The 22466-nt window shown below is 41.8% G+C and overlaps 1 protein-coding gene across 10 annotated transcripts in view; it reads right to left on the reverse strand.

Annotated features, from left to right (window-relative positions):
• Window positions 1–4460: 4460 nt before the first annotated feature.
• The window catches only part of RAI14 (retinoic acid induced 14), a 135489-nt gene continuing 117483 nt past the window's right edge, over window positions 4461–22466 (reverse strand). For 5 of the 10 annotated variants that reach the window (XM_027606924.1, XM_027606926.2, XM_027606928.1 and 2 more), the window contains 11 exons: window positions 21005–21111; window positions 20091–20269; window positions 19801–19829; window positions 18645–18731; window positions 17444–17530; window positions 14992–15049; window positions 12103–12221; window positions 9903–11438; window positions 8556–8705; window positions 5399–5464; window positions 4461–4557 (listed from right to left, as the gene is read on the reverse strand). In XM_027606924.1, coding sequence (XP_027462725.1) covers window positions 4480–4557; window positions 5399–5464; window positions 8556–8705; window positions 9903–11438; window positions 12103–12221; window positions 14992–15049; window positions 17444–17530; window positions 18645–18731; window positions 19801–19829; window positions 20091–20269; window positions 21005–21111 — 2496 coding nt within the window. In that variant the 3' untranslated portion in view covers window positions 4461–4479. Of the gene's footprint in view, window positions 4558–5398; window positions 5465–8152; window positions 8214–8555; window positions 8706–9902; window positions 11439–12102; window positions 12222–14991; window positions 15050–17443; window positions 17531–18644; window positions 18732–19800; window positions 19830–20090; window positions 20270–21004; window positions 21731–22466 lie in introns of those variants that run through there. The other 5 variants (XR_003522326.1, XM_027606929.1, XM_027606933.1 and 2 more) reach the window with 5 other exon arrangements.

Consider the following 22466-nt stretch of genomic DNA (forward strand, 5'->3'; position numbering starts at 1 on the left):
CAGTGCAGCATCTTTAAATCTTTGACTCTTGACTCCTGCTTTAACAGATAAATACACTGTTAACCCTGCCTCTCAGCGTATTTAACCTGACTTAATTTGCTTAGGTTTTAAAAACATCCACAAGTGACATAGGGAACCCTTACTACCTGTCCTTCTCCTGTTCAAAAGCTTACATTATTTGGCGCCGTCTTGCTCTTTCTCTCCCCTACACATCTCCCATTTGTAATCCGGTACATCCAGTCACAGTACTTGAATATATACTGTTTCTTCACATTTTGGGGCTTGGTTCATAATGAACGTGCGGGAGTGTCTTCCCTTGCACTCACCTCTTTCTCTTGGGGACTTGCTCTTCAGGGGAGCCTTTCCATCTGCTGAAACCCCCAGCGATTGCTATCTCAACCCATGAGCTCCAATGGCCTCCTCACCACAGCCTTCATGGTTGAGCTCTTGTCCTTCGATTTTTTCACAAATATGCAACTCCCATGCTTGAGTTCTTGGCCCTGAGCAGAGCAGAAATTGCTATTCAATGCCTTGGTCTGTTTCTTTGCCCAGCCCCTTCTTTGCCTTGCAGTCGGCCTTTTAACTCTGCTCACAAAGCAGCACCCCCATCTTTGCTGGAGAGTGTTTCTGCTGCTGTCAGCACCTCGCCTTCCATTTATGCCACGTTGCACAGTGTTGTGCTTTGACACGTTCTGGGAGCATTTCCCCCACACAGCATGTCATGTGTTTATCTGAAGATGGGTGGGTTTGATTATTAAAGGCTTTGCAGTCTGTCTTCAAGTTTATGTAAGGGAAACAAATTGATGAGTCTTATTCAACCGATGTGAAGAAAAAGGCCATTCTTTCTCACACAATGTGATGATGCAGGCACTATTCTACTCTTTTTTTCTCTGCACTCTTGTAGCACATGATGGACGTTATTGTGAAAATGGGCAATTTGAAAATTAGTCAAGTAGTCTTCACATGTGTACATAGAGACGTTTATACAAAGGACAGTCATCCCATCATTTTTAGGGCTGTAAAAGACTGGAAGCATCAATAAGGAACTAAAAATACAGCACAACTGTACTACAAAATACCATGCAACAGTTAAAAAGAATTAGATGTGTGTGCCAACGGAGAACAACCTCTCCAAGAAATTTTAAGTATTTTTTTTTTTTTTACAAAAGCTCTCCCCCCAACACGGGGCTTGAACTCACCACCCCGAGTCTCATGCTCTACCAACTGAGCCAACCAGGTACCCCTTAAGTATCTTTAAAACTATGATCCAGAAGAGTGTCTGAAGTACGCTTCTATATTTAAAGGGGAAAGCTAAATTCTATGCCTACAGGTACATAGAATGTCTCAGGTCATCCAAGAAACTGAATAGCTGTTGCCTCTGGAGAGGTAAACTAAGGACTGGGAGGAGAGAGATTTATTTTCAGTTTATTTCAGTTGACATCTAGTCATCAAGTCTTGGGAGTTTCTTTTCATACCCCAGCTTCGGCCTGAAGCATTTCTTTCCATCTAAGACGACTGGTTTGGATGTAGCTCAGTTAAATGCCCAGCTGTGTGTGATGTTTCTCCAAGAAATCATCTTCTGAGTTGAACGGTTGGCCTCCGTTGAAGTAAGTTCTCCTCACAGGGTGCATGCACTTGATGACTTAAAATAGTTAATAACTTCATATGCCATTTGCATTATTTTTATTGATTTATCTTTTGTTTTCGGGGTGAGGGGGCATTAAAGGTCCAATTAAGCATGTACGGTGTGTAGTGATGAGCTGAAGCCGACGTGGGAGAACCGTGTTGAGTGAAGGGAGATGGCCCATTGTATTATGATGAAGAATGTTAGCTATTTAAATAATTGCATCCATTTCACTGTCGTTTGGGTTTTTTTTTTTTTAAGATTTATTTATTTATTTTTAGAGGCGGGGAGGGACAGAGGGGAAAAATCTCTCTCGAGCAGACTCCCTGCTGAGCAAGGAGCCGGATGCAGGGCTCCATCCCACAACCCATGAGATCATGACCTGAGCCGAAACCAAGAGTCGGACGCTCAACTGACTGAGCCACCCAGGCGTCCAGTCATTTGGTGTTTTAATTACGATTCAACCTGTGAGAATTCACCCTAAAGAGTTTTTTAGGAATGAATTATGCTTGTAATGTGATAGTTGATAGAAGGTATTTGACTTTTTTTTTTTAGCATGTGCATGTATTACCTTTTCAAAAAAGGAAAAGGAAAGAAGAGAAAAAACTATCTAATGGAAGCTTTCAAATGGTTACAAAGACTACAGACAACCAAGGGGCAGTTTTGAATTGAAGAGCCAGGGTACAGCTGCCCACTAGGGGCTGATGCTTGGGGCTGAGGTGCTAATCAGCTGACCTTAAATAAGGGTTCTCCTGGGTTATCTGAGTGGGCGCCAGGTAATCAGAGGGGTCATCTAAAGTGGAAGGGGGAGTCAGAGTCTGACATTAAAGATGCTAGGAGATGGCAAGGAGGTGACAGATAGTGAGAGACTGTGGACCACTGCCTGCCACTGCGTGTGACTTGGGCGAAAAACACCATCACACCCCAGCACTACTGACCTGCTCTTCGGAAGCCATACACATATGCTTATGAATGCACCAAAAATCAACAACACAGATGCAAAATGAAACAAAAGTTTATTTTCTGCAATACCTTCTGTAAATTACAAAGGCAAAAATGCTAAACTACAGCATATAACTTTTCAATATTTAACCAGAGTACTTAAAATAAATATGCATCCTGAAACAAGATAAAAGGCTACACTTTGTCAGGCGTCCTACAAAATGTCTCAAGTTTTATACTCTGCAGCATTTCTGTGCGGGGGTAGGAAGGAGGGGTTTGCTTGTATTAAGGGCTGTGACAAAAAGTCCTTTCACATTTCTTTGGAGCATTTTCGAAACTGCTGAACTATACACAACTTAAGAAAAGTAACACCAAGCTTGAAAGCCATTTTTGCTTTGCTGTTGTTGGTCCTCATCCAGTAGAGATGAACACATCCTCCGAAACAGCCTAGCACCCTGTGTGCCCAGGCGGCCCTACGGCACGTGGGCCTTGTCAGGGCAGGCCTCTGCCCTTTCCTTTATATACCTCGGAGAGGTCCATGCTCAGCTGACATCCCTCCTTAGGAACAATGCCATAAGGAAGCTGCGATCAAGTTCAAAAACACTTTTAACCTGAAAGTAAAGTGAACAGAAATATTTTCCCCCATGACCTTTGCTATGCACCGTCATGTGTACCATATTGGGATTTTTAGTTTCAACGTTGGAAAAGTGATCGGTACTAACAGTCCTTCCAGAGATCATTTTTACGGGCACTGGTAGAGCTGGGGCATTCAAAAATACTCAGTGGGTGAAAGGAGGATTTACCGTATTCAGAAATGTGCTACAGTTCTAAGGACACAATGGCAGAATGTCTAGGGATACCGGTGGCAGCTCATGTTGAGTTTGGAAAAGGAATAAATACATAACTACCCTTGGCTATAGCGGAAAACTCTGAAGAAAAAGTTAGGCTTTAAAAAAGAGTCACAAGCACGGTTACCTAAAAATACTTTGTTAATAGAGTCTAATGTAGATTTCACTTATTTAGGGGTTTAGCTATGAAAACACCTTTAAGAGCCAATAAAAATATTGTAGAGAAAAAAAACACTTTTAAAAAAATTGAGGTGAAGAACCATGAGGCATTTCTTTTGGCTGTAAACACGCAGTTTACTGTCCCTTGTTGAACACAAACGTCTGGATTCCTGAGCTTCACGGATAACAGCAGGAGGCCAGTTTGCATAGAAAATCTGCACTATGTCAACAATTTGCTTTAAAAATAACTTCTAAGGACAATTTGCTTTTGTTTTTCAACTTCAGATTTTAGTGAATAGTCTCATCACACCACAGGACCAAGGAGCGAGCAGCGTGATGAACTATATATAAGGCAGATGGGGGGAAATGATGGAATGAGAGCTTTTAAAATCCACAGGCTATCACAATAAAGGCTCTTCAGCATGCACCACATAACTAGTGCCAGACTAATTTGGCCAAAAGTTGAATCATGTTTTAGGATTGGAAACCAAAGGCAAAAAGAGCCCTCCGGTGCTGAATGGCACGGCCTGAGTGTGGGAACGAAAGCAACGTGGAGCGCAGGTGTCAGCATATCCCTCTGGGACCACGAAGCCCCTCAGCCGGTCAGCCACAGAGGAGGGTGCCCACTGCCAGCACCAGGACCAGACCCCTGGGTGTGGCTGACCCCAGCTCCGGAGTCTGAAGGGGTAACACGGTGTGTCACCTCGGCTGCTGAGGTCTCTAAGCGGTTCTGAGGACAGTCTCCCCCAGGGCCCAGTCCTCAGAAAGCTGCCTTTGGAAAGGGAAAAAGCTCTGCGAGGCCACGGCACAGACCACGAGTGAGCACAATGGCAGTGGCTGCCAACAACTCCAGATCTAACGCAAAGATGGACAACAAGGGGGCAGTGTCCTGCCAAGGAATCCATTTTACTTCTTCTGGGACTGGTTTTTACACATGGTAAGGATTTGCTTCAGTACTTTCTGGACATCTTCGTCCATCTGGCCCTAGGAAATTCAAACAAAAGACAATCATTAGAACCCAAGTTGAGTCTTGGCGGTCTGAGCCCTAGGGAATGTGATGGCTGGCTGAGATGAAGCCCTTGGCTTTCCCCCCAGATCTTCCAAAGGAATGTTAGCCCTATTGATCCCCACATTTCTATGAGGGACTGAGAGAGAGTGTCCCTCAGTCCCTCTCTCTGAGAGACAGAGGGACTCTTTTCCCTCTGGAGGATGATGAGGCTGGGTCTACCAGAGCCGCCAGGCAAAGGGTTTCTGGGTCTCAGTTGCAAATGTGAGCCCAGCTAGCCAAGCCACCAAGAGTCATGGGGTGAGACCGTGCTGACTGCTCTAAGAACACGGGCACGCCTGAAAATAAAGCCTAGGCTCCTCCTCCTGGTGGGGGTAGAAGCCACATCCTCCTTTGGTTCTCAACAAATGATGAGGCGGCTCTCCATCAATGGTGTAGGGCTCCTGACAAAACCCAGAGCAAAGCAATAAGCATTTTAAAGCTTCTCAACGCAAAAGATTCTCCTTGAATTTTCATTTGTTCTACTAGTTTAACGATGGGACTTTGGGTGACATCTGCTGTGGTATTTCTTTTTTCTCTTCTTTTTTTTTTTTAAAGATTTATTTATTTATTTGAGAGAGCGAGAGTACATGAGAGGGGGGAGGGCCAGAGGGAGAAGCAGGCTCCTCGCCGAGCAGGGAGCCCGATGCGGGACTCGATCCTGGAACTCCGGGATCATGACCTGAGCCGAAGGCAGTTGCTTAACCAACCGAGCCACCCAGGCGCCCTGCTGTGGTACTTCTTTAGGATACCCAGATACTTCACAGGTTGTTAGCATACCTGCACAGCGTACAGAAGATGCATTCTGTAAACAGATATGACCTCCTGGTGTTGTTTCTTGCATTCCTGGAAAGAGATGATTTGATATTGTTAAGAGCTTAGGAGACCTTTAAAGAACAAAACCAAAAAACTATAAGAAAGCTGTGGCCAAGTGCTCCCCAAGTGATTTCCTCCAGCAAATGCTAGCATAGGAGGCTTTTAAAATTGGTGTGGGCTCACTGGGTTGTATATTTCTGAACACTTGTCACTATTTGTAGGGCAACATTTGTCAATATTCTTAGGGGAAAAAAATCTACCCATTTCATATTTTTGGTATGTCAACTCTAGGAGAAAATTCATGAAAAAGTAGTTACTACATAATCCCACCTCTGTTGCAAAAAATGTTTGTATAACTACTTATGCAAATACACAGACACATTCTCACAAAATAAATGGTGCAAAGAAACATCAAATGCTAAAAGTGACCATCTCTGAGCGGTTGGATGATGGACCATTTTTATTTATAGAAACTTTTCCAGAGTCTTCTGTATTTTCCAACTTCTCTACAATAACCAAATATTAATTTAATTTTAAAAAATCTATTCTTTTAAAAGGAGCTATTGGTTTCTCACTATATAGCCAGTCATATAGCCCCCAGGGAGCTCAATTATTCAGCTGTCAGAGTACCCAGGTGACGAACAGGGTGACGAACCAATCTCACTCAACTGGTTCCTCGGTACAGCTGTTCATGCCTGTTTCTCCTTGTTGAGTTATTATTCCAATTCCTCTCAGTAACTATTTCAAGAATCTTCACTCAGCTCTAAACTTTTCTAAGGAGATGGTTTTCCTCCTATTTCATGATGAAATTTGAGACTATCATATATAGATCACTTCCAAAGTCTACAAAAGTCCATCAATAACCTTCTCACCTCCTTCTTATGAGTGTCAGAACATGAGGTGTCCTTAGGACCTCTCTCTGTGTTGCTTCCTCTCACCTTTTGGACACCTCCACTCAATTATTTAAAACTTCATCTTCTGATCATTGTCCTCCTTTCCATCCCTGTATCTGTCATCATTTGGATGATGGCAATACCCACATGCATGAGCCATGAACACCTCGGTCTCAGTTTCCCCAATGTCCACCTCAATGACTTGCTCCTCCTCCTTCCAGCCATACACTCTCACCTGCCTCTGTCATTACCTCTGAAATCTCAAAAGAAAGCACCTCACCCTCTGGTTACCAGCTCCTCTCTTTCCAGCAAATCTACTTTAGGCTTCCCCTGCCTCCTGCTGTGGTTCGTCAGCCCATCAGACACTGGCTCCTTGGTCACTTCTCTAGGACAGCCCACTGCAGTCCGGATTCCATCCCACCACTCCACTGGGTCTGTCTTTGCCAAGGCTGCCAAGGGCCATCTAAATGTCACCTTCCAGTCCTTGCTGCCTCCGACCTATCCCTTCAAGACTTAGCAAGCATCGCCTCCTGCAGGAAGCCTTTCAAGACATTTCTTCTGTATGCCTGGAGCATGTTGGACATCTCTCTACCAATGGAGGCTGACCACATTGAAAATATGGAAAGTCATTGAGTATAAATTCGGTGAAGGTGGGACTATGTCTTATTCACTTTTAGATCATTAGTGCCTTGTATAATATTGTGTTGAAAATTGTAAAAATGATTGTATGAACCATCAGCATTTTATCTACAAGTCTGTGATAACCGCTTCATCAGAAAAATGACCTGCACAACACAACAGGGAGCTTCTTCTCCTCCCCTGATCAGTCCTTCACTGCTAGAGCTGATAACACAAAAAAGCTAGTTTTGTACTCTGTGGCCAGCCAGCGTAAGGACTGCAGAAACCTGAATTCACCAGTATCAAGTCTGTACTGAAGAAATCTTACAATCCAGGTCCTGTTTGTCAATGGAAACTAGAGATAGTCCAGGACAGACTAACCTTTGGCTTCACGTGGAAAATGTAACATCCCCGTGTCAACTAAAACCTTCACAAATGTTGTGGGAGGTGAAATGATGACCCTCCAAAGATGTCCGTGCTCCAATCCCCACAAACTGTGGAATGTTACCTATATGGTGACAGGACCTTGCAGTTGTGATTAAGTTAAGGATCTTGAGATGGAGGAAAAGTTTATTCTGACATTTATCCCTTAAATGTAATCACAAGGGTCCTTATAAGACAGAAGCAAGAGGAGGAGGAGATGGGAGGGCAGAGCCGGGGGGGAGTGATAGGCTTCGAAGCTGGAGGTAGGACCCATGAGCCAAGGAAGTTGGGTGGCCTCTAAAAGCCAGTGAAGGCAAGGAAATGGATTCTCCCCTAGAGCCTCTAGAAGAAACCAGCCTTGCTGATACCTTGCCTTTAGTGAAATTGGTTTCACATTTAACATCTCCAGAATGTTTTTTTAAAGATTTTTATTCATTTATTTGAGAGAGAGCAAGAGTGTGAGCGTGTGCAATGCGGGGGAGGGGAAAGAGCAGAGGGGGAGGGGAGAAGGACAAGCGGACTCTGCGCTGAGCACAGAGCCCCACGCAGTTCCATCCCAGGATCCTGAGATTACTACCTGAACAGAAAACTAAGAGTCAGACGCTTAACTGAGCCACCCAGGCACCCCTGTCTCCAGAATTTTAAGAGCACAGATTTTTTTTAAAACCAAGTTTGTGTTGGTCTGTTACAACAGCCATAGGAAATAAATACAGATACAAGAGGACTTTCCCAGGTCATATAAGGAGAGGAGCCAAGAAGCAGCTTCAGAGGCACAGATACACACCTATCAGAGATCCTGGCCCCTAATAAGAAAAAGTTCTTGCCACTGCCAGAGACAGTAATGACTGTGGTAGAAAGATGGAGAGGGGGTGAACAGTTAGTGGATGCGTAACCACGGAGCCTGCGCCACTGTCCTGCCGATTCCTCCCTTCTCAGAGGTCCGGGCGACCCATCTCGATGCAGGCGACGCCCGGGAATGCCACCACACCCTCCTCCTGCCCTCACCCTGGAAGTCTTCAGTCAGTTGCTCTGTGGAGTACCACTCCCATAGGCTGGGACTCTTCTCACCCCAGCCTGCCCTCCCATCTCCAGCTGAGCTGGTGCGTAATCTGCCCGGCCCGCTCTTCCCCACTCCACCGCCCCCCCCCCCCCCAGCCCCCAGCAGGCAGGGAGAGAAGCCCACTCACAGCCAGCTGGTTCTGGAGCTGTTTGACCTGCTGCTGCAGTGCTTCCAGCTGCTGACTCTGCCTCTTGGATGAGCTCGCGGAGTACGAGAGCTGCGAGAGGCTGTTCAGGGCCTCCTTCAACTTGGTGACTTCCTTCGACATCTCGTTGATCTGGCGAGAAAGGAAAACTATCAATAGGCAAGAAAGGGCCCGCAGAAGGAAAATTCCAGAGCGTTCCAAGCCTTGAACAGAGCCTCTCGGCCTCTGGGACTCGAGACTTTGGAACAATTTCTTTTTCATTTTTTACAGAAAGCCCATAAAATGAAATAGGTAACAAAATCAGCAAGCGCATGGCCCTCTTAAGGCCATTATATTCAAATAAGGGCCCCGGATTAAATCTTGTGCTTCGAGGCATGAGGGTAACAAACGCTATGGCACTGATAGCCTTTTTCACTCTGAAAGGGGGTGTTGTTGAAAAAATAAATCAGAACCAGGATTTTAGGCATTCTTTATTTGAAGACAGCTATGCCCTCTTCAACAGCGCTGATACAGGCAATCAGGAAGAAGTTCTAGGAACCCTGATTTCTAGGGACATCTTGCTTTAAAGTAAACGCAACTCCGCCCCGCAACCCAGCCTCTGCCTTCTGACTCCCTGCTCCCTTGGCTTTGCAAGCTTTTTTTGAAATCTTCATTATATTAAAGGAATAAGTGATTAATAAATAAAGGAATAAAGGATCAGAACACCTGGCCCAGGGGACTGGGGATGCAGAGCGGATTCAGGCTCGGCACTATTCTCCCAGTTGCCCCCTTTGTTTTCCTCCTTCCTCCAAGCCCCGCCCCGCCCACCTCTACTCACCTGCTCCCCCCAACCCCTGCCTTCCCCTCCGATCCACCTTTGCCAATGAGGGCCAGGGAGGGCGGTTCTTCCACTGACTCAGAGGAAAACTCCTGGAGCTTAGGGAAGCAGGATTAAGTCTGGGAATATTTAGGTTTCCATATGATGGAAGAATCTTTCTGGATTCCGTAAGAGTTGAAGTTCAAGATGGGTCACAAATGCCTTTCAGTTTGTGGGTTCACTTCTGATCCCTGCCACTTGGCAGAGCTTCTGTAAAATCATTTTAAACAAGGGAAAATATGTGCACATATGTGAAAATGCTTTAATGTAAGGGGACTGATAGACAATCAGTGGTTTTTTTTTTTAAACAAAAATGTCCCACCTACTATCCTTAATGTGGCCGTGGGGACAGATGGAGTCACATGCAGAGCTTTTGTGCATTCACAACAGGTCAGTGCTAACCAACGCTAAAAACGTTAACTGTGGTAAAGGCTCGCTAGCTAGAAATGCGACAGCAATGCGATCTCACCAACCTTCTTGTCTTTATCCTCCTCCAGTTTGGAAGAGCTCTCCGACTGTCTCTTCAGGTCTTCCAGTTCTTCCTGAGTGTCCTGGAATTGTTGACGAAGTTCATTTGCTTCCTGCTCTTTGGCCTTTAAGAGAGCCTGAATATTCTCCTTTTCCCTTTTCATTTGTGACACCTCACTTCTTATCTGGGTAAGCTCTGAATGGGCCTTCTCTTTCTCTTTTACCGAATCCTTCAATTTTGAGGCCAACACACTCACCTCACCTTCTAACGATGACTGGAGCTTTGCGTAGGCAGACCTGGGCACCATGGCGTCCGTCATAGCGGCCTTCTCTTCTAGGAGCTGTTTCTCCAGCCTTGCCACTTCTCCTTCCTTGCTTGCAAGGTGCTCTTTGAGACTGCTTATTTTTTCCTCCATCTCTTTGGTGGTGGCCCGCAGCGTGGTTATCACTTGCAAATGTTCTGTGATGGAGACGGAGTTCTCTTTCTGGGCGTCCACCAGCTGTTTGAGCTGGGTCAACTCATGCAACACCTTTGAGTACTGAGACTTCATTTCGGACAGGGCCTCTTCTGCCTTAGCTCTGGATACGTTCGTCACTTGCAGCAGTTTCTCATGCTCCGCTTTGTGGATATAGTCGGCCGTTACGTCTTCTAGAGATTTCCTCTTCCTATAATCCTCCAGCTCCGCCTGGGCTTCTTTGTACAGCTGGGACAGCTCGCTCACCTGTTTGTTGAGTTCATCTATCATCCTGTTCATGGCCTCTTTCATGTCCCCGGCTTCATCCCCGGCCTCCTGGGTTGCCTGACTCTTTAGGGCATCTTTTAATTTCATGATTTCTTCTTGGGCCTCTTGGTACTTCTCAAACAAAAATGCTTTCTCCTTATTCATGTTCTCAATAACAGAGCAATATGAACTTTTCATTTCCTCGTATTCTTCCACGGGAGGCTTGATGACCATACCTTTCTCCCTCTCTACAAGTTTTTCTTCTAACTCCCTCACCTTCTCTTTATTTCTTTCACTTTCTTCCACTGCATTCTGGAGGTCCTGCTTTAGCACATCTACTTCCTCCTCGGTGATCCTTAGCTCTCGGAGACGCGAATAACTGTCCACGCTTTCCGGCGAGACGAGGCCCAGTTTCATTTGCTTCTGCACGTTGAGGACTTCTTTCATTGCCTCCTCGTACTTGCTCTGGGTTTCTTTCAGTTTCTGGCTGAGGTCGGAGCCATTCTCGGAAATCTCTGCACTGTTTACGCACACCGATTCGGCCCTTCTGGACCGGAGCTCGGCCCGGAGCTGCTGCTTCTCCACTTCAGAGCTCTCCAGTCTCTTCTGCAGGTCTTGCAAAATCTCTTGTAGTTGCTGAATTCGGCCATCGCTGTCGCAAGTGGATTTACTCGAGGAATGTGGTAAGACGGATGGAGAGGATTTGGAGTCTGGCGGAGAGGTGTCACTAGGTTTGCCCAGGGGTGGGGCCAAGTCAGTTTGAGTGGAATGGTAGGAGTCAAAGCTCAGGTCTGCTTCTGCCTCCTTGGGTGACTTGGCCTGGGAAAAAGGCAAGAAGGAAATGGCACCAAAGATGTGGTCAGGTGAGCAAGCAACTGGAAGGAGAGAACAAATCCAGAGCTTCCGTATCAGAGAGCCACAGGGTTCCTTTATGTGTACTCTTGCCCCATGACAAAATATGGTCCAGGACATGAGAGGTAGATTAATGACACTAAGCTTATTCTGTGCTCTATTAGGACCGCTGATGTGTGCCACTTTAAAAACACAAGATTTGTTTTGGCTCTAAAGCCTCTGACTCATAATTTTTCCTTTGCTTCTCATATTATTCCAGTTGCCGAAAGGGGCAATGGGCTTATTAGTACAGCTACTTCTTATTTAAGTTCTTAAATCTGCTAAATGATCAGCTCTACTAAATGAATGGGTAATTATACATGCGTACGCACACACATACATATATGTCATCTATAACATAGACTAAGCATATAATTATAATTGACCAATTTAGCAATTTACAGAAATGTAGTTAATGAATACCTCCTCTCTCAACAGATAATTTGGAACTGTAAAATGCTTGAGGCTAACTGTATTAAAAAAGGAAGAAACTATATGAGATGTTTAAGACAAAGTATCATCTGACTAACCTGAAAAAAACCCCATAGTCTGACACTACAGAAGAGTCCGTGGTAGCAATCTCTGTACCCACCTGTAATTTATCCTGTAATTCCTTATTGTGTAAGGTAAGAGAAGCGACTTTTGCTTGCAACAGGACAAGAAGATCTTGTTGGTCAGCTTCAGAACTTATATCCAATAAGCTATCAGCACCTTGGAAAAGTGAAAAGCAATTTCAAATAATATTTAAAAAATTAAACCAGTCTTTCTCTGCCCTTTAACCAAGTCACTTTCTACCCAATCCAGGGCTTATTCCTGGTCCTGACTATGAAAGAAAGCCTCTAGCAGCTGGGTAGATGAACAGCAATTCTCAAGTCCTGGGGTTTCCTTCCTGGGGTATTCCCAGCACAGGACCAGATGCCTGGATGCATACAAGCTCATCCGAAAACTGATGGGATTTGTTCATATATTTTCCATTCACCTGATTAAGTATCATACCTTGGTTGCTTTTTGTTCCTCCCATGCCTAGTAAGTCCCATTTCTGTGAATCCTTTTAGAAATATCCTGGTTTACTTCTTATCCCTACCACTGTTCCTCTGGTTCAAACTTTATCACCCAGCTTGGAAACCCTGCAAACAGCCCTGTAACAAAGCTCGCTCTCTCTCTCTCTCTCTCTCTCTCTCTCCCCATAGTAAAAATATCGCCTTACTCAGGCTAATCTTCCTGAAGCATGCTTTGATAGGGTCATTCCCGCGGTTCAAGTGCTTTAATCACTCTCTCTCTCCAAAATTTATCTCCAGACTGCTTCCTCAGTTTAAGGCCTCCATCATCTGGTGCCAATGTACTTTTTCAGGTGTGTGGCCCATGATCCCTAGTAACACATCTTCCTCAGATCCAAACTTTCCATCATACCCTCTATATTCTCAACACAAAGCTGCTGCCTTAATTCTTCATGCATACGACAGCCCTTGCAGCATCTCTTTGGCTAGGTCACTTGCAGGCATCTTTCAGGACCCATGATTCGATGACCCGATGACCACCCCACCACAAAATGGTCTCCTCTGGATCCCACAATCCTACTGTTGGTAAACCCACTTTTTGACATCCTACTGATTATCACGCTGAAATGGCATCTAAAGCAATGCTACTCAACGTGCTGAGACAAGAACCTTGTTCCAGAATGTCATTCAGCACACCTCCTCCTTCATGCGGTGTTCCTACGGGGGGGGGGGGGGGGAGGTGCCGGACAAAACCGTGTGCTTAGCGGTATCGCTGGATGGCTTTCTGGTGCAAACTCCTTATTTCCTGTAGACTGGCAACAGTTTACAGACCACAATCTGAATAGCACTGACCTACATTCTTTACCGTTATTTTATTATTTTCTCACAGGCATTTAATGCAAAGATGAAAACTTTACTCTTAATTTGGAAGGATACAAAATGACATTTCTTCATAGAAATGTTTACTTCTGATGTCTGGTGCCTAAACCACAGCTTTATAGAGTCCCCTTGACATAATGTCTGTTGAGTTTGGAATAAACCAGAGGACTGAGAGCATGACTGTAATTCTAAACTACAGAAACTACTTCTCAAATACAATGGAGGGGTGCCTGGGTTGGTTGAGTGTCCAACTCTTGGTTTCAGCTCAGGTCATGATCTCAGGGTCCTAAGATTGAGCCCTGCCATCGGGCTCTGTGCTCAGTGAGGAGTCTGCTTGAGATGCTCTCTCTTCCCCGGCCCCTCCTCCTGCTTGCACACATGCTCTCTCTAAAATAAATAATTTTTTAAAAAATAAAATACAATGGATGGTTTTTAAAGAATCCAACAAGTGTTCAATTAACATGGATCTCTGCCAGGAATTAGAAAGTTTAGTATTTCTAAATTCTGTAAGTTAAAAGTTCCAAACACATGAAATGCATAATAGGCTAGGAAAGTGAATGCTGAAGCAAAAGGAGCGTTAGAAATAATTTATGTGACATTTTAAATGGACTCTGGGGGTACTGTACTACATTCTTAGAGAGTAAACCCACTGGATGGACTCTTAAGGCAATGAATGAAACCTTGTCTTGGTGAAGACAGTATGACTGTGTGTGACTTCATTAACATTGTGTCTTTGCATATATCTATTTAAAATCCAAAGTAGGAAAGTTAGATCGTGCAGCCACGGAAGTGCTCAGTTGGCTCTCCTTTCAGGAAATAACTTGCTGCCCAGTGGCAAGGACTGCTGCTTGCAGCAGTGGACCTCATTGCAAAATCATGTTTTATTTAAAATGCATAAGAGGGGGGCGGGCACCTGGGTGGCTCAGTCAGTTAAGCAACAGACTCTTGGTTTTTGGCTCAGGTCATGATCTCAGGGTCATGGGATCAAGCCCCACTTCGGGCTCTGCATCCAGGAGAGCGTCTGCTTGAAGATTCTCTCCCTCTGCCCCTCCCTCCCCCTGCGCATGAATGTGCTCTCTAAAATAAATAAATCTTTAAAATAAAATAAAATGCACAAAAGAGAATACCCAGGCTGTAGTAATTTAAGAGCTGATTTTATAATACACCAAATAACCAGATCTGGCAGCAGGTCTAATAACTGCCATATCTCTAGTAGAGAGACTGTCAATGATATTTCCAGATACCCGCGATAAGAGTAAGGTGACATGACGTTATCTGTGAATTCTCTTATTGGCAAAGTCATGGGTCTGCTAATATCACTGGGGGTTATTTGTCTATATTCATAGTTGAAGGAAGGGCTAACATTTAGGGACAAATGAAAACAGATATATTTTTTTCACATCCGTGCTTACAGACTCCTTAAAATCCAGGTAAAAGCCTCCGGAAGTAAAGAAAATGTCAGCCTGTGCAGTACTGGCGGCTCTGGGGTCCCCAGAGTTCCCCACCCTCCCTGCACTCCCTCCCGGCTTGGCCTTTGCTCTCGTTAAACGGCCATGGACTACAGACCCGTCAAAGGGACACAAGCAGCTTTCCCTTCAGCTTACCTGTAGTGCTGTCACTTAGTCTGTCTTTGTTTTCCCGGACAGAACTGACCTCAGCCTGCTGGAACGCAAAAATGACTTAAAAGAATATTCCTGACTGTAGTATTCCACAAGAGAAGCAAGCAAATTTTCCTCCCTGAGCTGACACAGAACAGGTAGCTTTCTAGAAAAAGTTAGAAAATCCCCAGGAAAGAAAATATTTTAAAATATAAGTGAATAAAAGTGACAATTATCTATGGAGGTATAATCTCTAAAATGTTAGGGTCCAGAGCATATAACCTCAAAATATTTTTCAGAAATTTCATTTAGTAAGTATAATACAAATATCTTTTAATATTATAATAACTTTATGTCTTTGTCCTAAAACTTGAGATGGCAAATATTACTTTCATAATGAAATACAAGTTTTACCTGTCTGGGTAATACATTGATTAAAATACATTAGAACTATTTTTTTAGCTTTACTATTTTATACATTAATTGCTATTAATGTATTATTAATATTTCTAAGAGAAATTGTAGTAAATAAGACCTGTCAGGGAAGATAAAGGTAATTTTATAAGGGAATAAAAAGCTTTATGGTCATGGATTGACAATCCTCTAAAGATTTCCTCTAAACCTTTGTCCCTGAATATCTGTGTGCTAAATACATTGCAAAAATTCTTGCAACTTCAAAGCCAGACTTTCATTTCAAAACAAAATACAACGAGTTGCCAGAAATTTACTATGTTTCATCCAGATGAGCCATAGACCTGATAAGAGAGATAAGTTTTCAGCAAAGGAACTTTTGTGAAAGCCCAAATGCTAAAAATAAGGTGGCTCATTTTTGGCAAGTACTCATCTCTACAAAAAGCTGTCTTTTCACTTTATAAAAATAGATGTTTAATTTTTCAGCTATCTTAAGGTACAATAAACAGCATCCATTTAAAGTTTATGGTGTAAGGGGATCTGATAGATATATACCCATGGAACCACCACCATAATCAAAACACAGAATATTTCCATTAACTCGACAAGTTTTCTCCTGCTTCAACGCAGCCAATCCCTGCCCACCCCAGCCCCGGGCAACCGCCACTCTGCTGTTAGCATTATCTAGAATTCCTATAAATGGAATGTCATGGGTATGAATTTGTGTCAGGCTTCTTTCACTCAGCATGATGACTTTCAGATTCATCTATGATAATGCTTGGACAGCTCTGCATTCTTTTTTATAGCTGGGTAATAATTAATTGTATGGACATATCTCATTATCTTCATCCATTCACTTGCTGACGGACATTTGGATTGTCTCTAGTTTTGGGATATGTGAATAAAGCTGCTATAAACATTTGTGTATATAATTTTTTGAGACATACATTTTAATTTCTCTTGGATAAACATCAGTGAGTAGATGGCTAGATTTTATGTTAGGTGTATGATGAACTTTTAAAAAAACTGTCAAAACAGTTTTCCAAAGTAGTTTCGCCACTTTACATTCCCACCAGCAAAGCAGAACAATTCTAGTTCTTCCACATTATCACCAACATTTGGTATTTTTAAACTTTAGCCATTCTAAATGGTGTCACTTTTTACCTTTTGTGTGTGTGTGGGGGGGTAAAGAAATGAAAGTCTTTTTACACTCTATTTCTGAAAATTGTAATTTGTGATATTATTCTTTGGAATGCATTGCATCCTTTGAGCCACTTTTATATTAGAAGATAGTAGGGTACTAATTGTAAGAGCATAAAACTTTCTTGCCTTTCCTTGCATAGATATTCATCTTAAGAATTTATTAATAAAATCTAGTTAAAGTGGGAGAAATGTCAGGTTGACAAGCTTTTTCAGATCACTGTGCATCCAAGTTCAATAGAAAATTTATCTTTGGTAATTCTTAGATGGGGGAAAGCAATATACAATGATACCACTGCAATCTCATTTCAACAATTACAAATTTTATTTTCTTTCCAAGCATAATTTCCTAGTGATGGTTAGGTAAACAGTTAGTAAATTGAAATGTCCCCCCATTTCTTAAAATACTTTCCCACAACAAATCTAGAGAATCAGGTAGAATGGATTTTCTAAAATTAATGCATATTAGTTTACAAAAAACCTTAACTAAAAATATACAATTACTTGTCAGTAAGACATCAAAGAATAATCAACATTTCTTTCCTTTTGATTGGCATTATATCAACTCGATTTAGTAAGAAGACTGGCTATCAGCTAAGTTCTTATATTTGTCCCTTTTTTTAAAAGGAAGAAAATTAGTTATTACTTAATGAATGGAATTTATTCATTCTACTCTTTGTGTGTGGAGTCCAGGCCAGGAGAAATAACTGAAGGGTGCTTCTTGATAAAAAGGTTGTGAACCAATCACTGGGAAGTCTATTTTGTTCTGCCCAATGTTGTACCACTTAAAATCATATCTATTATGTATCTTAAGATTCAAAATTAATTGGACACGGAAAGGAATTACCTTGAAGGGTGGTTCGGCAAAGAACACAGATTCCTTTCCCAAAAGTGGTGTTGAAGTTATTGATCTTGGGGAAGACACATCACTCAACTTAAAAGACAAAATGAAAATCATCACAGATAAAGAATGCTTCTTCAAAGTCTTTTCTTCTCTAGTGCCAAAGAACTCACCTACTTAACCAGTGCAAATAAATCTAACAGTAACCATCCTTAGTCTCAATTAATTCAAGGGTATTTTCAACTTAATGTAGCCCCTCAAATACTTTCCAAAATCTTGTAGAGTATAACTCAAGTAACTCTGCTCCTCCAGTCACGAGAAGCAATTTTCAAAACCTATAAAACTGTGGCATGTTGAGAATATTATCAGTGAATATGCTCACATAGTTAACATAACTTATCAGAGGAGATATTCCTCTCAACTACTTGAGAGATTTCACAGACATCTGAGCTTCCTTCTCTAGGCAACAGTCACTATAAGCTCAGAAATGAAAGCTGCTTTTAATATTAGCCAACCTTCAGTGTAATGAGAAAGGCAAATATATTTTAGCAGTGTTTAAAGAAACCAATTAAAATTCATTTTCAATTAACTGCCTCACCAGCCACCCATTCTTCTTGCTTTTATGTGAGCTATTAATGTGAGGTACTAAAAGTAGACTGAGCTTCACTTAAGGAAGAAGTTTCTGTCATAAGATCTTGAGAAATTACCCTGAGGCTTTTATTTTTATTTTTTTCCCCGAGGCTTTTAAAAAAGATACTGTTCAACTCCTCAGCCTTGCAATAAAAAAGAATCAACATTATTTCCATACTAATAATCAAAATCCTTCATACTGCTCTCTGTAATTGAAAACCAGTAAAGAAAAATTTAAATGTGCATTTAATGGGCACCTGGGTGGCTCAGTCAGTTAAGTGTCTGCCTTCTGCTCAGGTCATGATCCCAGGGTCCTGGGATCGAGGCCCACATTGGACCCCTTGCTCAGCAGGGAGCCTGCTTCTCCCTCTCCCTCTGCCCCGCCCCCGCTCCTGCTTGCTCTCGCTCTCTAGTGTTCTGTCAAACAAATAAATAAAATCTTTAAAAAAAAATAAATGTGCATTTAAGGGTCAATTCTAAAATATTTCTTTTTGGCCTAAACACAAAATGACAAAATTGTGGTTTTTTGTTGGTGATGTTGTATGTTTGTTCACTGTTGGTTTGCTTTTGTCTTTACCTGGGTAGGACTGATAGGAGGTGGTGGAGCTTTGCGTTTTTTTGGAGTTCCACTTCTTTCTGAGCTTAGTTTAGAGACTTGATCATGCTGGAAGTTATCACAGTCCAAAGAACGGAGGTGGGTTAGTTCGGTTAGTAAAGTCTGAACAAACAGCTTCATCAACCAAATGAGAAAAACCTCAACTGTTCATGCATTTCTTACTTTATCAAGACCTGACATCTGCTGCCCACACAAAAATAAGTAATATGCATGCTCCAAGTGCTCTTCCAGCAGCCCATGCTTTAATAGCCAGAAAATATAAAACACAAGACAAAACCAGATTAAGTTGGTGTGGAGAACTGGGAAAGTGGAGGATGGGGAGCTGTCTGCCCCTGTTTAGAACCCAGGATACATTCCTCATCTAGCTTCTGTCTTAATGCAAAGCAGTGGTATTTCTACCAGCTTTGCATTAGTTTCACTCCTTTCCTCAAAGAATGTTGATATGGGGGCAAAGGGAAATGTCATCTCTGAAGGTTATAAATAAGTAACCCAGCTAGTACCTAATAAATTCAGTATTGACTATTTCCCGTTTATGACAATTTTTCAAGAACCTTGATGTATAAGTAAATAAACACAACAGTCAACTATACATCTCATCAAAAAGGGAAAAAACACTGATGATGTTTTTAGAGAAAAACTCCAAAATAACAGGGCAATCTTCTCAATTTCTGCATGTAACTCTAATGACATTTTAGAAAAGTTCCAATTAAAATGAAAGGACAAGCTAAACCTCTTATGTTCATTAAATATCTCACACTACCATGGATGGAGGTCTATAATCCATGGGATACACAAGCATTTAAAATATTGTTGTTTGTTCACAGAGTTAACCAAACATTTTTACACCGACAGAAAATATTAGTACGTTTCAGAAAAAGGTGAATATATAAGCAGCAAGTTTTAAAGTTACATGCTTTGGCAACAGGGTAAACCATTAAGAAAACCTTTACCATTTTCTAACAATGAATCATTTATTCTAAAGATTTGTCACTCCTTAAGCATTTTCAACATAGTTTTTGTCACTTTTCTAGTGGACCACAGAGTGGTTTAATCAGGTCCTTTTCAAAGTCCCACAAGCTATGATGACAAAAAAATTCTCTCCCCCAAAGATAAATACCTGCTTTGGTTTTGTTGGTGTCTTTAAATCTGTAGAGGAAAAAGTGGAAAAAAAAAAAAAAAAAGAACTATAAGAACCATGACTCACATCCACTTTGGGACTTTGGGTGGCAGATACACACACACACTCACACCCATAACACAACAAACACAATATTTAACACTTCATTTTTCTTCAAGAATATGTTTAAAGGAATAACAGAGTAGATCATATTGCACACATTCCTTTACCCTTTGGGGAAAATGGAGTGGATAAATTTAAAACAACACTGGCTATTTTCTTTCACATACCAGAATCCTGAGAGATTTTTGATAATAGAAGGCTTTGAATTCCTGCATTTTCTGAGAGTTTGGAATAATGTAAGGCATTGTGTCCAAGAGAATCTACAAGGTTTAGGTCTGCACCCTTTTTAATTAAGGCTTCCACGATATTAGAGCTGCTGATCTCACAAGCCAGCATGAGAGCAGTTCTAAAGAAAAAAGGAGACACCAAATTAGTACTAACACAATGGGAAAACACTTTCTTGGGAAGTCATTTATCTTGAAAACAAGGAAAAGATGATTACGTGCAGTTAAACATATACACTTAATCCAGGGAATTTGAAATGTAGTGCTAGCGAGATGAAATTATTTTTTTTTCTAAACTTCAGATTAAATCAAAACATTAAACCATATGAGGTCAAATAACAGAGACATAATCTTCTAAACATAATCTTCTAAATATGATGGAATTTACTATGATTGGCAGAAATTATGTCCTCTTTTCACCTCAAGCATTTTAAAGTATCTATACATCATTATGACCATTTTTAAAAGCAGCCAATATGTTTACTCTTGTTTAATTTTGCATGAAAAGCCATTGGAAATGGCCTAGTCACTTTAGTATTCAATAAACTCATCATAGACTGAAGTCTGAGGGAAAACTGTTTTAAGTGAAAACAGATTCTGGATTATCAAAAGAGGCAGGAGGGGTGCCTGGCTGGCTCAGTCAGTAGAACATGTGGCTTTTGATCTCAAGGTCGTGAGTTTGAGCTCCATGTTGGGCACAGAGTTTCCTTAAAAAAAAAAAAAAAAAAAAAAAAAGGCAAAAAATGAAAAAAATTAAAACCCCTTTATAACAAATGATCCAAAAGAGAGCTGTGTTATTTTGAGACTCCCAGAATGTAGATATTACCGAAATCCCGTGATTTCTATTTCTGTGGTACCTTCCATTTTTGTCCCTGGAATTTACATCTGCTCCGTGGTCCAGGAGAAAGCGACAGACCTCACTGTGGCCATTTTGTACTGCAAGCAGCAGTGGTATATTCCCATCCTAGGAGACAAATTCAGATTGATTGTCACTCAGACACCAAATGGCCAGAATTGCAAAGGACCTTGTTCTTTGTACATTTATTCCCAAGCCATCCCGCCACGACAGTTTGCATCCCAACTGTGTGCTGTTACATCTCAGCACAGCTCTTCTTACGGAGCTGCACCAACTGTTAGCTTTTCCTCAGAACCTCGGACTCTTGGGTTGCTTGTTCCTTCAGCGACCATTACCCGGTCTGGCGATGATGTGAGAGGGAGGGCAACACCAAGTATGTAAAGGCTCAAGGCAAGTATATCATGTTTATCGAGGAGATGGCTCTGGAGAAAGGAAGGACTTGTTTCCACAGGTGGTGGTGGCAGCTTCTTCCAAGTGAACCACATGCTTCCTACCATTCATTCCGCTATTCCCTTCTCAGAGAGTGAATGCTTTCATAACCTCACAGGTGCCAAAACAGAACAGAAATTAAGAGTCTGTATATTCCTGACACCTGGCTAGATAACAGATGAATGGAAAGAATGATTTACGATGACAAATGGCATTCCTTTAAAAAAAAGAAAATGATGTTGAATCACTGTATTATATACCTGAAACTAATGTAACACTGTATTTTAACTACACTGAAATTAAAATTTAAAAAAATAAAAAAGGCAAAAAAAAAAAAAGAACGAGAGAGAAAGAAAATGAGATCCCAACTCATATACAAATCATGTAAGGAAATTAAGAATTTAAACATTATTTACAACAGAAAACAAGAAAAAAATACAAGAATATATAGGTGACTTTTTTTTAAAAAAGATTTTATTTATTTATTTGAGAGAGAGAGAATGAGAGCCGGAGAGCACGAGAGGGAAGAGGGTCAGAGGGAGAAGCAGACTCCCCGCTGAGCAGGGAGCCCGATGCAGGACTCGATCCTCTGACTCCAGGATCATGACCTGAGCTGAAGGCAGTCGCTTAACCGACTGAGCCACCCAGGCGCCCTAGGTGACTATTTCTACAATCTTAGGGTGAAGAGGTCCTAACTCAAATGATACAAACCATAAAGAGAAGCTTTTGTTCTGCTTTTTCCTTGAACATTCCTCACAAATGGGGTTGATAGTAATTCTTAAGGTAGATGTATTATTCAAAGAGGCACAGGAAAAAATAAATTACAACATAACCAATGATTTAACATGAGGATTTAAAAAAATATAATTACTGCTTAAAGATTGAGTCTCCATTTAAAATAGAATTTCAGACGCATTTCTAAAAAGTTATCTCTGTGAAGTTATAATACTTTCTGGTTATAAAGCACCGAGATTCAGGGAGTGGGAATTCATCCTCAGATTCTATATACTCACTTAACAATATCCCCGTTAGGT

The sequence above is a fragment of the Zalophus californianus genome, chromosome 5, assembly GCF_009762305.2.
Source record: "Zalophus californianus isolate mZalCal1 chromosome 5, mZalCal1.pri.v2, whole genome shotgun sequence".
NCBI lineage: Eukaryota > Metazoa > Chordata > Mammalia > Carnivora > Otariidae > Zalophus > Zalophus californianus.